At 43.3% G+C, this 16,384-nt stretch overlaps 1 protein-coding gene across 1 annotated transcript; it reads left to right on the forward strand.

The window, feature by feature from the left end:
- Positions 1-452: 452 nt before the first annotated feature.
- On the forward strand, positions 453-16,158 carry rspry1 (ring finger and SPRY domain containing 1). Its single transcript, XM_026176760.1, has 15 exons — positions 453-876; positions 1,320-1,938; positions 3,476-3,528; positions 8,269-8,381; positions 9,400-9,526; positions 9,643-9,701; positions 11,274-11,340; positions 11,967-12,098; positions 12,221-12,336; positions 12,425-12,568; positions 12,773-12,884; positions 13,163-13,265; positions 13,410-13,562; positions 15,837-15,941; positions 16,047-16,158. The coding sequence occupies exons 2-15, from the start codon at positions 1,541-1,543 to the stop codon at positions 16,141-16,143; spliced, it is 1,779 nt and encodes a 592-aa protein (XP_026032545.1). The 5' UTR covers positions 453-876; positions 1,320-1,540; the 3' UTR covers positions 16,144-16,158.
- Positions 16,159-16,384: the final 226 nt, after the last annotated feature.

Genomic DNA, 16,384 nt, shown 5'->3' on the forward strand with positions numbered 1-16,384 from the left:
TGTTTTCCTAGGCGTTTGATTTATTTGTCTTAACCTGTTAATATTATATGTATATATTATTTTGAATCTCAGATGAATTATAAACACATAGGTAGTCCATCTGGCATTACTAAATAGATAAAATATCCTTAATTGATGTTTCGGAGAGTAAAAAAAAAAAGAAAGCTTTCTTTTTTTTTTTTGAAGGGGGGGGGGAGGTCGCTTTAGTAAATGTTTCAGGCTGAACGAATAAAATGTGTACAAATTTAAAGGTTACTAGTCTTATAGTCCCCCTCTGCTGTACTGAACTCAGGTGTAGCATGCCATTTCTTTAATTCTTTGAACTTTGTGTTGCGCAATCAATTTCCTTTTAAAATTAACAAATTAATTCATATATTTCTTATTTCCTCATACACGTTTTAAGAGAAAAAGTAAAACCATCAGGCAGAACTCCTATGTTCACGTAACATTAGAGAGAAAAATCCTCCCTTCTCCTCCAGTCTCGCCTTCGCATCCACAGCTGACGATGACCAACCTTTTAGCTGGCAGCGCTACGGAACTTAGCGACCAGCTAGCTCTCCTTAGTAGCGTCGTTTAAAATGTGTACGCTATGACCGTGTTGCTGTTTTACTTCAGCGAAGGTGTGTTACGGCGGAATATAGACGGGTGGTGTAAATGTGTCCTGATACCCGAGTACCACGCTCAGCTTGTTGTTCCTCTCGTTACCTAACTTGTGTAGTCCGACGGGAGAATCGGAGGAGGGTCCAGCTATCGACGCTAACAGCTCGGAGGCTAGCTCATACACAACGCAGCTACCTTGTTAGCCTTCTGGTTTGTTAACTACTTTGGTCTGGCTCGACTGCGCTTTGAATGGTGTTTGTTTTACAAGATAGCACCGTAAGTATGTCTTTAGTTCAAAATGGAACCATTGTGGCTTTTAATGATAAGAACAAGTTCGGGAAACTTGAGTTTCCTTTTTAACGTGACAACTGCTTGCTTTGTGGGTGGCTAGCTTGCAAGTCAGCTAACTGAAAAGCTCTTGTTTGTCAACAATACTAAAATGTGTCATCGTTTAGTTGCTCCGTGTGATACACTGTGCCTTTTTAATTGAGCAGCACAGCTATAGATTGAAACAACTGAACGTCGTTTAGTGGCGCTTTTGTTTGAGAGAAAGGGGAGTCATGTTTAATTTCAATAATTAACTTCTGTAATCTGCTGACATTTATCGTACGGGGTGTGTCGTTTCCGCAAGTCTAAATATTTGCTGCTGGCGGCACTGACAGATTGAGTAAGCAGCTGAGCTAAAGGCTTTCTGTTTTGTGTTTGTGTTGCCTTCACAGCGATCCATCCAGTCCTGGATGAGAGGTTGACTGAAGCCTTTGGTTGCCTGTGATGTTCCGAGCTTTCCTGGCTGCATCACCAGACCTTTTCTGGTTCATTTTAGTAGCCATTTATCACTAGTCCCACACAAGTCTCTGCTTGGCAACAGTATGGTCTTTTGCACTGGCCCCACCCAGCCCACAGGGACAAGAACCCCCCAAAACCAAGCTCTCCAAATGATATGATAGTAGCCACCTGGATTACTTTCTGTGCCTGCAGGAGCCTTGTACAGGTTCTGCTCTTCCTCTCTTCCTCAAAGTCCCTTCATCCATTCTGGGAAACACTTGCCAGTTTGGTCTCCAACTCTGGAACCATGGGTAATAGCTGTGTATGTCGAGAAGATAGTGACTTAGAGGACCAACATCATGGTTCATCGAGAGCAACCCGAGGACAAGCTAGGCGGGTGGATCACAGTGCAGGTGTGGGTGCTGACGCCGCAGAGGCTCGGAGCAGTCGGCCCAGGGACCCGGTTAGGCCACCTCGTCGAGGTCGAGGGCCTCATGAGCCGAGACGGAAAAAGCAGAATGTAGATGGCCTGGTGCTGGACACGCTGGCTGTCATCAGGACACTTGTAGACAAGTAAGTTGGAAAATGCCAACAACTATTCAATAAGCTCAACAAAATGAAAACTTAGGGTGTTCTTGGTCTACAGCTCTTAAATTCTGTCTATCCTAATTCTTGTTGGGTTTTTTTTTTTGTTTTTTTTAAATAACGTCAACCTATAATGTTAACAGTGGGTTAACAATTAGGTGTCAATTAGGGTTCAGTGTTATTCTTGTGGTATTATAACAATAAACTGGGGAGTTATTCTTTTTTTCAGGAAATTGGGATCTTTCATAAAGAAAAGATTAATAATAAAGCATGCAGCTGCAGCTTATTCATGAAAAAAATCAATACTTTCACACAAAAGCCTGCTTAAAACAAAGGTGATTAAGAGCCCTGAGCTGCAGTTGCAAGCATTAATTTGTAGAACCTGTGGCTTTGAATAAGTAGAACCCATAAGCCCGTGCCACCTCCTCCACGTATTTGTTGTCGTTGAAGAACCAACTTGCATTTTGAGGCGAAGTATAGTGAGTCATGTTTCTGAAGTTCATGCAATAAGAAGAGATGCTCCCAAGGAAAACTGATTTCCTTGTGATTGTAGATAATCAGAAAAGAGAGATTTTACTGTCCACTGGGACTGTTGTCACAGATCTGTGCAACTGTCTCTTAGTATACACCAAATAACAGCCACGGTGTCTTTATTAACTCTTCTTTCATCGTGTTTAAAAGCCTTCTGTACAGACATCTCAGTTTGTACCTAAAGCAACAGAACAGATTTTCCATCACAGCCTCTCGGTGGTTTGATGTTGGCTTCAGCACGTTCTGTCTGATTCAGCCACTTGTTCAGTTGCCCTTTTTTTTTTTTTTTATTTCCAGATTTTTCATTTAACATCACTGACATCTGTTTTAACAGCGTGTTGCCACACAACTAAACCTCTTCAGGATAACAGTACATGTATGAATCGACAATAAGCTGCAAAAAATCGGACTAACAGTGTTTTAGAGGTTCACTGTTTGTCTTAAAATCAATGTATTGGCAAAATAAAGTAGACTTAAAATACTATTGCATAATCTCAGTTTGAAAATGGCTGTGTTTAAAACATTATTCCAACAGTGTGCAAACAATATGACTAATTAATGAAGGACATCTCACTTGCAGTATTACTAAGTAATGGTAGGAAATCTGAGAATTAAGCCGAGTCTGTGGCTGGCTATAGTGATAGTAGTGGGTTTGATTTTTTTGGGATCAGCTACAATAAGTAATGGTAACAGAAGCGTTATCATCAGTTACATCCACTGAACCAGATACATCGTAACTATACACTCGCTTCAGCCTCTCCACAGGATAACACTGTTGTCCATATCCATTACTGTGATCACAGAAACGCACAAAGACATGAGTCATTTGTTGATATTATTCCAGATGCTGTGATCACAGGGTCACAAACACTTTGGCTGGTTGAGTGCTTTTAGTGAGCATCACTACATTTGTGTTAATTGTGCACGCCCAAGTTTGTTATTTTTGGGTAAAGTGAAAAAGATGTAAAACAAAAAACCCTGCCTTGTTTTTCAGTGATCAAGAGCCTCCTTACTCCATGATCACGCTGCATGAGATGGCAGAGACGGGTAAGGAAACTTCTCTGAAACACGTTCACATGCTCAACACAAAACATGAAGCCACACAGCAAACAAACACCACTCTGGCACGTCGGTGTTCTTTAAAAATGTGAAGAAGTGTGGCTCTGTGTGACATAAGAGCTTTTATTGTTGGTTCAAAGGTTATCAGATGTGTGAAAGAAGGAACACTTGCTCTGTGATGAAAACACGATATGATAAGGTGACAAAAACATTTCTTGGTTTGTCAAATGAACCCATTTCTCTAATATCGAGAGGGTTTATCTTTATTAGTGACTAGAGAGGAGTTCCAGGAATTAACAGTCCTGTGTGCATATGCTTTCCCTTCCCCCCCCTCAGGCTCAATGTCTGAGTTGTTTATGAGAAGTGCTAAGGAAGTATCATTACAGTGCATTGAACTCAGTAGATGTTTTTCTGCTTTGATATATCTGGACTATTTGAAAACTTGCTTGCTCCAAATTTACCTGTGGTATTCTAAAATGCGCACTTCTAGACATCATACTGACTGGTTACCATTTCGTGGCAATTCAGCAGCAGAGTTTGCTTTATCTGTCAGAAAAGACCCCGTATGTGTGACAATGGCTTTATCCTTCTAAAGCTTTCCCACATGCGCTGCAGCTCTCGCCTCGTCTAAGAGTTGCCCAACAGAGGTGCTCGTGAGAAACGAATGCAAGGTGCCACTGGATCAGACATTACCAGGGGCCCGTTCTTCGTACGTCGCTTACTACATCCAAGATCAAATGACACATCCAAGATCAAATCATCGCGCTAACTGTGAGCTCGCTAATCCGGTTCCCCGAACACACCTGCTGTTGACGATTACTACAGCTGGACGCAGGAATGTGACATCACTGGGCGTCGTAAAAGGGGCTACGCATCGATAGTAGAAACATTGATCGGCAACCCGCTGATTGGTCGGCGAAAATGTCCAAGGGGCGTGCTCGGTATTTTCCGGCAGCAGAGCAAGAACTCATGAGTGAGGGATTTCAGGAGTTTCAGAGTTTAATTAAAACGCAAGAGAACACTGCAAAGGCTGCAAAAGCAAGGAGAGAGGGCTGGCAGAAAGTCGCTGACAAATCAAACTCGTAGGTAATTTAATAATAATAATAATAATGGATTGGGTTTATATAGCGCTTTCCAAGGCACCCAAAGCGCTTTACGATACCACTATTCATTCACTCCCACATTCACACACTGGTGGAGGCAGCTACGGTTGTAGCCAGGCTGCCATATCGTGCCATCGGCCCCTCTGGCCAACACCAGTAGGCGGTAGGGTAGATCTATCATATGACACTATATTGTCCAATATCATATGGCATTATATTATATTATAATATGTTATATTATATCCCCTTTCACATTAGAGCCACAACAGGACCCACAAGAACATGGGAACAAGTAAAAGTGGAATACAGGAGTATTCTACAGAATGGTAATATTTATCTCTTAGATTGCTTTGCGTCTCTTGGCAAGGTAATACTGGCCTGTAATACTCTGTTAGTTTGTTCATAACAGCAACCAAGAAAAGGGCAGAGGAAAAAAAGACAGGTGGTGGTCCTGCACCCCCTCGTCAACAAGTTGGTTAAGTAAATAATACCCTCACGGGAATATCGATATCTCTCTATGAGCACACTGTCGCGCTGAGCTAAAGGATCCTGTCTGTCCCGCAATATACGCTGAATTCTGAGGACTCTCCTTATCAATCTTGCACCTTCCACAATGGGTTGGTCGCGTATACGGACAGGACATGGCTGCGACAGGCTTCCCAAATCCACCTTCGCTTTTATAGCCGTGGTCTCTCATCTTGATTACACGAAGTAATTTACAATTACTACTCTGAAATATGAATTACATCTGTAATAATCACATACATGTAATAGAATGTTAATAGTACATTTCCCTTTTTTAGGAAATGACCTGTATGTATCTGTGTGACATCAATAAAAGGATCAAGTGCTGCATTATCTTTAGTTGCATTGATAATATTTATTTATGGTGAAACAGTGGAAAAATATCGCTGTTGCTTTCGTATAAATGAAGCGGACATACCTGCGTGGCCGCGATCTAATCCTGTTTACATAAAGTAAACCTGCTCGGGAGCAGGTTTACGCTTACGGCTCTGTTGCTATGACAGCAAGTCCCGGATGAGCTTCGGGGAACCGACTGATCCAGGATCACGCGAAATCGTCAACAATCTAATCCGGCTAACCTACTTAGCGAGGTACGAAGAACGGGCCCCTGGTCTTAAACCTGCTCCCCAGTACAAAGTCTTGGTGAGATTATGCTAGTGGTCAGGAAGTGCAGCTAACAGTTTGTCACATTTATGTTGTGCCTCTATTTTCCATCTAATCTCGCCTTAACCACAAAGGATTTCCAAGTGGATCCAATTATTTTCAGGTTATAATGAAAGCACACCTGTATGGTAGCACTGCTAAGTTTAAAGTTGGATGACACCATGCATTAGCACTTGGATGAGATCTGCTCAGTGTATGAGCTTGACTCCCACCAGTTGTGGCCTGTTTCTTCTAGTCATTTTTCAGTCCCCGTTTGTTTGTCTTGAATTGATGTATCATCTCCCTTATTCAGATAAGTGTGCATGCACGCTTCAATTGTGCAATTTGTAGTGTTCAAAACTGGTCTGGGTTGTGCAATCTCTTGTTAACAGTAAGCACAGTTTTGACCAAAATACGCAAAACCTGCACGATCAGGTTTGAGTGGACTGAATGTGAGCAGAGGAGTGGGACTGCAGCAGTCCCGAGCTAAGGTTGCTTCCTCAGCATATGTACTCCAGCTTGCCCAGCCTGAGGGGAGCAGTTCATCATTTGGGGAAGGGACACAGTCGTGATTTATCCCACATACATAATGTATTAGAGTTCACACTTTTACCCCAATCTAGTGAGTTTTATTTATGGAATAATTTTGTGCTAGTTTGATGTTTCTGTTGAATTCTTTTTGTTGTGCTTGTGGTTTCGTGTGCATATGGTTGAAGCTCTCACATTTGCTTGAGGCGTGCAGTGTTTGGATGTGTATGCGGTACCTTGTGAATTCTTGCACAAGCCTGGTGTCATGCACATATGGTGTTTGACGCTCACAAGGCTCGGTGTTGTGTGGCTTGACAGCAGCCAAGCTGGGTATTAGCTTGCAGTCCTGAACCCTGAGTCCAGCCAAGAAGCAAATCAGTCAGCTAGCCAGTCACTTTCTGTTTGACACGTGCAAGCAATGTAAATTATTCATAAGATAGTTGGCTTTCATGAGTGATATTACAGAAAGGATTTCTCACTGAGTCACCTAATGGGCAGGAAATGCATGCTTTAGTAGGCTGCGTATTATACTCACAACCGAGGGTTATGTTGGTGAGCACGGATTTATACTCAAACATCTTCTTTCCTTGTGAGAGAAACAGCAGAGGAAGCTTTGCTTGGATGAGGCTTTAACAGCAGCTGTGAAAGGAATTTATATTTTGCACTTAGTATTTATTATTTAAGAGTTTATGCGAAAAACAACCCAGACATGCTCATTGATTTCACACAGTGTTGACTGTTTTATTCTTTTTCTTAGTTTTAATTTTCCAACCAGCTTCATCAGTCCACAGATACTTGCTCCTTTCAGAAACATCTCACTGGAGATCATTCAGATGAAATGGGCAAATCATGGAATTTGAGCCAGATTAAATACACCTTGTACAAATGAACAAACAAGTCTCAGAAAAGAGACCAAGAAGTGTGCTGCTACTTTTGCTAGTGTGGGCTCAATGACGGCTGGTTTGCCCTACAGACAGAACACGAGTGTCAACTATATAATGCCAGTATCCAAACAGCATCTGTGTGCAACTCTGTTCTAGCTGAATACATCAGAAAATGAGGCAAAATCTTGTGGGACCATTTAATAATTGCACCTTAGATTTTAATTATGTATTTTGGAAGACACCACATGCTCACTACCGTGAGGTAGAGCAGGTAAAGAACCGTAAGATCTAGGGCATTCATGCCACGGCTGACCTGGCCTGTGCCTTAATTTACATCTCGCCTGGTAGAGAAGGACCAGCAAAGGCTCTTTTTTCCCCAGAAAGCTTAACCTGTTAAGCCCCCAGCGGCTTTATGATCTCCGCAATCTCCTCCCTTTTGCACCCTTATTTGGGTGCTTAAGAGGTTAAACTAACTGGGCTTCCTTCAAGGCTGCTGGCGAATTGTTGCAGAACCACAATAGAAAAGCATCTTGTGTCTTAGTGTAAGAGTATGGCAGCTGCATGAAACAGGACAGAAAGGACTTGGCCAGGCTAGTGAGAAAAACATAGGGCTTTATGGGACAGTCTCTCCCAGATCTGGATCCAGTGTATGCTGGCCATGTCCAGAAGGAAAGCTAGCTGTAGACTCCGCCCACCTGGTGATAAACTTTGTCCCTGTTCTTTCTGGAGGACGGTATAGGACCACTGAAGCAAGAACCAACAGACGCACGCATGCAGGCACCTCGGGCCATGCACTGGACTCCTGCACTTTAAAACGTGCGGCTACAATGCTGCCTCTTTATTCGTTTCCCTGTTGTGTGTATTTATTTATTTGAAGTCTTTCTGTGTTTTAAGCTGAGAACTATCATACAGAATTATGTTGGGTGACTGCTTAATGACAATGACGAATCTTTTGATTCTCAAGGAGGCAGATTACCAAAAACCAACAGTGTAAAATAACAAAAGTGATACAAAATCTCGGTTGAAAGTTTCTTGTTTTCTCTTAGATGACGGCTGGCTGGAGGTTGTCCAGTCTCTGATACGAGTGATTCCACTGGATGATCCACTAGGCCCTGCAGTGATCACACTTCTCCTGGATGAGTGTCCTCTACCCACCAAGGTATCAATCTGACCTTTAACCTAGGAAGTAATGGATGTGATCTTAAATCTGCCGTTCCTTGGCCTTTCTGTTTGACTGCAGCTTTAATCAGAATAACAATCTTTGACTTGTTCTTTCCCCTTTTCTGTATTTTGATGACGCTCGCTCACTCACATTTCTCTGCGCATATGTTTCAGTTAAAATGATGCTCGTTTATATTTGGAAGCAGCATTTTAAATCATTAGTTTCGATTTTCGCTCAAGTCACACAGATTAAAGGAAGTGCAGCTATTTTTGTAGATTTCTTATCATTTCTAATTAATAGAAATGATAAAAATGAAATCACAGTTATTGTTATTATTGTCCAGGATAGATTAATCTTGTGTAGAACAACAAGTGCTCATTCAGCTAAAACTTTTTTGTTTTTTCCCTCCGATCCCCCCTTCACCCACAACCTTTTTTTTAAACTTCTTTGAACAAATAAAATGTGCCTGCTGCTTCCATGATCAGTGATGTGGGGACAGAGGCCGTACCGTTACACTCTGAACAGAGTGAGCTCCTCACAGTATCCCACAGAAATGCAGTGAATCCAGTGGAACTTATATTTCACACAATATCATGTAATAATAATAATAAAGTGTACTTTATTGATCCCTGTGGGAAAATTCCTTCCTGCATTTAACCCATTCACTCAGTGAAGCAGTGGGTTGCCATTGGCCGCCTGGGTAGAAGTGTGTAGGGACGGTACCTTACTCAGGGGTACCTCAGGGTAGCCGTTCAGGGGAATCAAACCCCTGACCTTCCGATCACGGGGCCCTAAGACTCAATCAGTACAATCTTAGAATAGAAATTGTGGGTGCTCCGCGCCAACTGTGCATGGAATAATCCTGGTTTATGTCCTTGTAGCATCATCTGTCAGGATCATGGAAGTGTTTTTAAATGTTTAAAACAGAAGCGTTCCAGCTTTCTGTGGTGCTTGACTTTAGGTTGTTTGGAGAAACAATGAATGATCCTCGCTGAAGTTTTCCTTTTCTGTTCAGGATGCTCTCCAGAAACTCTCGGACATGTTGAGTCTGAGTTCAGCCGTTGCACAACAAGACGCTCTAAACCCCGCTAAACACAGAAACACCACTGCGGTCCTGGGATGCCTGGCAGAGAAGCTAGCCGGTACAGTCCACAGTTCTGGTTTATTTGTGTTTAATTTTTGGTATTTTTATGTTTTCAATAAACCTAAAGAAAGACCAACGTTTGCCCTGTTTCTTACAACACCTTTTATTTTGTAGGATTGCCCAGTATTGGGTTGTTGAGCCCTGGAACCCTTGAATACCTTCTAGAGAGCCTGGTGAGCAGACCTTGACACGCGGTGTTGTTTAGTGTGTGGTATGCTGCACGAATGACACTGTTGCACATTGCCTACAATTTGCTGATGCCTTGTGGTCCGAGAGCTTTTATTATCCTTCAGACGGAGCTCTATAACACCGGGTAACCTAGGGCGGCTCGATTATGGCAAAAATGATAATCACGATAATCATCTCGATTATTTGACAATATTTATTTAACAATAACAATGTGTTGAATAATGACTTTAAAAAATAATATAAAACAGTGCAAACACTGATAAGTGCAAATGTTTGCAGTATAAGAAATAAATGAAAAATGTAAACATCTGTGTTTAGTGAGCTTTGCAGTGTTGCTCTGTGGTGCAGCTACACTGTAGCAAAGTTCACACACTGTGTCTACTTGATCCACGTCTGACTGAACCCACAATGTTTCCACACCACTGAAGTTTTTTTTACCTCTTTACAACCAACAGCAGTCACTCTCCTCTCCAAATAACTTCTGCTCAGCTTTCCGAGCTTCCCTCGGGTCCTCTTAATCAGCGGTCCCCAACCCCCGGGCCTCGGACCGGTACCGGTCCGTGAGTCGTTTGGTACCGGGCCGCGAGAGTTGAGGCTCAGGTGTGAAATGTCTGGTTTTCAGGGTTTTTATCGGTTTTCAGCGTTATTTTGTTATCGTTTTATCGTTAACTCGGTTTTCCTGGGTCTTTTCACGTGTGTTATGAATAAATCTTCTTTTTTTCGGTACCGGTACTAGTTTTATTTTGTTGTATTTATCCGCGACACCTTAAAGGCCGGTCCGTGAAAATATTGTCGGGCATAAACCGGTCAGTGGCGCAAAAAAGGTTGGAGACCGCTGCTCTTAATTGTTGTGACACGTGTTCGAAATGCAGAGAGGTGCGCTCGATTTGCCACACGGAGCAGCGCGAGAGTAAAGCACGAGGGAGGGGCTAATAATCGGCTCAGTCATTTTTAATGATCATTGAAAGCCCAGATCGTAATCGTGATTAAAATTCGATTAATTGAGCAGCCCTAGGGTAACATTCTACTTGCAAGAACAGTGAGAAAGCTTCAGGTTACTTAAAACGAAGTCTGGTAAGGTCCAATCACGTCGAGCAGCCCAATCCCCGATGATGCACGGCAGAGACGGTGGACTATAAAGATGTGGACACCACTCTGCTACATCTGCTGGGATCGCTCTCGCTGTTTATTAGATAAGAGCTGCACTGTTTTCTGTGACACTGCGTCACCAAGTTTTGTCAGAGCTATAAAGAAGTCGGGTCTGTTGCAGTGCGCATTTCAGGCTGGTCTAACAACAGCAACAAAACACATCAGCATTTTCTGACAAAGACAACAGACGCAATATTGAAGTGGCCAAATTTAGTGGGAATAAGTGCGTTTCTTTGGACTGGTTGTATTTGTGCCACTGCGAACATGAATGCGATCACGTCACTGCAGCGACTTTTTATAAAGTACTCAAGGGAGCGTTAAGGTTGAATTATAACATGAAAGTTAATGGTTTGTTTAACTGGTGAAATATGTGGAAAATGAATGTGTAATATTTGTGGTTCCTCCAGAGCTCCGAGGCCCACCCCACTGTCATGCTGTTTGCTCTCATCGCTTTGGAGAAGTTCTCTCAGACAAGTAGGTTCACTCACTATATGAAGCCAGTTTAAAAACGAAGACTCACGATTAGGCTGGTGAAATAAGACGTGTGTTATCAGATAAATGAGCCGAGGAGCTGTAAACGGCTCTTCTGCTGTCGATTAGTGTTTCACAGAATTCAGATGAGTGCTTTTGTTTAGCAGTTTTATTACCTGAGCGATGAAGCATAATAGCACTAAAACCCACCACTTCTCTGTATTTCACGACTAGGACGTAATGGTCTCAGTTACAAATCTTTTCTTATAGTTTCTCTAAAATGTCAGCATTGAGCTGCCCCCTACATATTTAATTGAAGTCACTGCATAAAGAACTGTGAGGTCTGTTTAGAGACAGGGTTTCATGTGATTTGTTTTGCTTCATTTCAAATGGCTCACGTTTTATTGATACTGTTTGTTCTCGAACATGTTTTCTCCCATTTGTGTTGTCAATTCTGCTCCGAGTGCTCCTGAAACGTGGGCGACTGTAGCTCGATGCGGTGCACAAACAGCACTGAAGCTGCTGATGCTCAGCTAATTGAGATCCTCCCGTGTAGGGATGCTTTTACACACAGCAGGGTTGTGACGTATTGTGCGAGGTTCACAGACGTTCTGGTTTCCTTTGCTTAGGCGAGAACAAGCTGACTGTGTCCGAGTCTTCGATCAGCGATCGTCTGGCTGTTCTGGAGTCTTGGGCAGAACATCCTGACTATCTAAAGAGGCAGGTTGGATTTTGTGCACAGTGGAGCCTTGACAACTTGTGTGAGTAGCCCCATGTTTCACCCGTTCTGTGCCGGTGTAGTTTCTTAGATGAGCCAATTATAATCCTCTGAGTCACCGACAAAAGAAAAGCCATCATTTTTCTCCCGCTCTTCTCCATCCAGTCCTAAAGGACGGTCGTCAGTTCACTTACGAAAAAGTCAACCTCACGAATATCAACGCCATGCTGAACAGCAACGATGTTAGCGAGTACCTCAAGATCTCCCCGACTGGACTCGAGGTCAGTCTGCGTGTGAATGCAGATTAGATGCAGAGTTTTTACTGTAACTGAAAAGTCTGAACCTCCTTCTGTTTGCTCTTGTCTTCAGGCGCGATGTGATGCCTCATCCTTTGAGAGCGTGCGCTGTACATTCTGTGTGGATTCGGGCGTTTGGTACTACGAGGTGACGGTTATCACATCGGGGGTGATGCAGATCGGATGGGCCACCAAGGACAGCAAGTTCCTAAACCATGTACTTGAACACTTTTACAGTTTGCCCTTAGCAAAGTGTTCTGAATCTGATGAGATATTCTCCTTTGGGTTGACTGCACCACCTAATCTGTGTGTGTGTGTGTGTGTGTGTGTGTGTGTGTGTGTGTGTGTGTGTGTGTGTGTGTGTGTGTGTGTGTGTGTGTGTGTGTGTGTGTGTGTGTGTGTGTGTGTGTGTGTTTTACAGGAAGGTTATGGAATAGGAGATGATGAATACTCGTGTGCGTACGATGGCTGCAGGCAGCTAATCTGGTACAACGCTCGCAGTAAACCTCATGCTCACCCCTGCTGGAAGGAGGGTACGCAGTACTGACATACATGTAGTTATAATCAGGCATTGCTGCCATCTTTTTGCTGACTTTAAAGACATTTTCAAATGTTCCCATTTTAAGAAACCTGTGTTATAATGACATGAGTGTCAGTGTTTGGAAATAGCTTTGTTATTTCGGCGTGACTGTTTTGTGATTTTTAGCGCCCACGCTGTCACTGCCAACATTCAGGCTCTGGCCCACATCCCACACAGATAACAGTAATAGCACGCCAAAGCTTCATTCTGCTGCGTGTGCATTCCCTTTAGGAGATGCCATCGGCTTCCTGTTGGATCTCAGCAAAAAGCAGATGATCTTTTACCTGAACGGACATCAGCTCCCGCCAGAGAAACAGGTGTTCTCATCTGCCACGTGAGTCCACACAAAGTCTGTCATCTCCTCTCGTCATGTTTCACTTCCTCCCTTCCTCTCCTTTCCTCATTTTTCTCTTTATTTTGTTCTGTGTCTCCACATTTTCTCTCATTTATCCCCGTGTTTTCTTCCCCTTTGTGCCAGGTCCGGCTTCTTTGCGGCAGCCAGCTTCATGTCGTACCAGCAGTGTGAGTTTAACTTCGGGGCCAAGCCTTTCCGTCACCCACCTTCTGTCAAGTTCAGCACCTTCAATGACTTTGCTTCACTGCTGCCCAGTGAAAAGATCATCCTGCCCAGGTAAGACATGAAACAGGTCCGTGACATATTTTATTTATTTATTTCGTGGTGTTGGATGATGCTGTGAGAGGTTGGGAAAGCAGTGTGTAATCTGCTGTAACTAAACTGTCCTCTGAATGGTTCTTGTATAGCTTTTTCACTCTGAGCACTCAAAGCGCTTTATACAACGAATTCATTCACTCATCATTCTTTAAACCTCTCATTAGAGTCTGTCGGCTGCATCAAACCAGCACTTTTATTTCAACGGTAACATTAAAATCTTCAGTGCATTTGTCTCCTACACGTCAAACTTTGCTCTGGGCAGATGCTCGGTCTTGGCTCAGTGTAACCACGCAACCATACTCTGAAAGTGGAGCAAAAACGAAACCCTGATGTCATATCTGATTTAATAAGACAGGATGGAGACAGGCTACAGCTGCTTAATACAAAGCTCTAATGTTCCTCTGTGTCAGGACGTTGTTGACTCAACTTTGCAGCCATCTGTTGCAACAACGGGACCTTGAACGTTACCACAGTTGGATCATCGCGTCTCTAAAACATCATCAACAAAAATAGCAAAATAATGTGGACAAAGAAAAGACTCGATGTAGGTGTTTGTTATAGTGTCCTGTCACTGACTGACAAATGAAAAGGATGGACAGCTTTTCATTTCCTCTGTTTTTGTCTTTTCTTTGAAACACAGTCGGGCTAAATGAAGGAAAGACTGACGCAATAGAAATGGCTGCATCTAAAAACCAAGCGTCTGTCCACACCACCGTGTGCAGCATGCAGTGTTGGGAAGGTTACTTTTAAAATGTATTCCATTACAGAGTACAGAATACATGCCCCAAAATGTATTCTGTAACGTATTCCGTTACGTTACTCAATGACAGTAACGTATTCTGAATACTTTGGATTACTTAATATATTATCATGCTTTTTAAAACAACGTGAATGTACTATTGCTGTGTGATTTATTACTATTACTGAAGGTCCGCGACTCCGAACTGTAGTAAAGGGACCTCTGACTAATACGGCGGGGTCCCTGTCGGCTCGTAGCTGAAAAATAGCTTTACTTTGTTGTGTGGGTCAACTTTTCTTGCGAGAGACAGAGAGAGGCGTTGAAAGGCTGCTCCAACGGAACTTATTGTTTCGGAGGAAAACACGAACACGGTGTACAGTCGAGTCTTAATAGCTTACTTACAACTGGGCTCGTCAGGCTCTCTTCTTGGCTGCAGTGGTTATTATTATATTTACATGCTTCCAGCTCCCGTTTTTCCTCGATGACAGCTCGTACCTTTCCACTCCCCTTTTTCTCCCTCCTCGCGCTCACAGACACATAATGTGTATGGCAGTCCATTCTCCCTGCAGCACGGACTACACTGCCCATGATGCTACATTCTTTAGAGCTATGCTTGTAGCATTCTGCCTGTTAGCTTAGCACAACAACAACAACAACAACAACGAAAAGGCGCTCTCTCACCCAGGAAACACACAGTCGCAGAAAGAGAGAGAGAGCGTCGCCCTGTAACCATGGCAACCGTAACGCTGCCGCCTGGAACAACAGAGCGTAGCTGTCAAACAAAACCCAAACAGTCCTGACCCGCGACAAAATGAAACAGGAAAGTACCGCAGTGTAATCCATTTATTTCAACAAAGTAACTGTATTCTGAATACCACCTTTTTAAACGGTAACTGTTACGGAATACAGTTACTCATATTTTGTATTTTAAATACGTAACGGCGGTACATGTACTCCGTTACTCCCCAACACTGGCAGCATGACGCATTAAGCAGCTGTCCCACAGAAAATCTGTCAGCTGAGCTTCAGCAGCTCAACGTTAGCTTGTTCGTCTTAAAAATGTACATAAAATGTGACCTTTAAAAAGAAACCTAAATGTAACCGTTTGAGTTGCATATTCCACATCTGGATTTTATTTTATTTACTGATTTATTTTTACATTTGCAAAAAATGCAACAATTAACATTTTTTTTAATTAAAAAAAGGGGTTAAGACAGCTTGTTTCAGAGCACCGTAAGGTAATTGGGGATTATTTTGAACTTGAAATGCATGGCTCTAAATGAGTGTAATGACTCTGATCAGTCACTCCCCCCACACATCGATTTTGAACGCTGTGGGAAAGGGAGACGGCGTGAAGAGAAGGAACGATTGCATGAAAACTGTCCGTGTGTGTGTCCAGTCTTCTTTTTCCTTAGACAGAACAAACCCCAGCAGACGGTGCACCTGCATGTGTATAGAAACGTCACGTGTGTATTTGTGTGTGTGTTTCCTAGACACCGGCGTCTGGCCTTAATGAGGCAGGTTAGCATCCGAGACAACTGCTGCACGCTGTGTTGTGACGTCATGGCCGACACAGAGCTGCGGCCCTGTGGACATGGGTATGTGTTCTTCTGCTGTCAATAAAACGTCTGTGAAACTCAAGTTCATTTTTGTTCACTCCTTAAACAGGAACAATCTGACTTTGTCCCGTCTCTTTTCCCCAGTGGTATGTGTATGGAGTGTGCCTTACAGTTAGAGACGTGCCCCCTCTGCCGCCACGACATCCAGACCCGCGTCAGACTCATTGCACACGTCTCCTGACACACTTCCTGCGCTCGCTCCAGTAAACGGAGGCACACAAGCCCTTTAGCTTCCTCCTCCTCCTCCTCTAATCCCCTCTTACCCCACAGGGCTGCGAGGACGTTGCCACAGTGTGGCGATGATGGCAGAACGCTGAATTCTGGTCAGACGAGATGGCGGCAATGGAGGGGTGGATAGATGAAAGAAAGGAGATGAGAGGAGGGGCAAAAAACCGACAGCTGGAACCCCCAGGAGCTTTTCC

Source organism: Astatotilapia calliptera, chromosome 7 (assembly GCF_900246225.1).
Source record: "Astatotilapia calliptera chromosome 7, fAstCal1.2, whole genome shotgun sequence".
In the NCBI taxonomy this organism is placed as follows: domain Eukaryota; kingdom Metazoa; phylum Chordata; class Actinopteri; order Cichliformes; family Cichlidae; genus Astatotilapia; species Astatotilapia calliptera.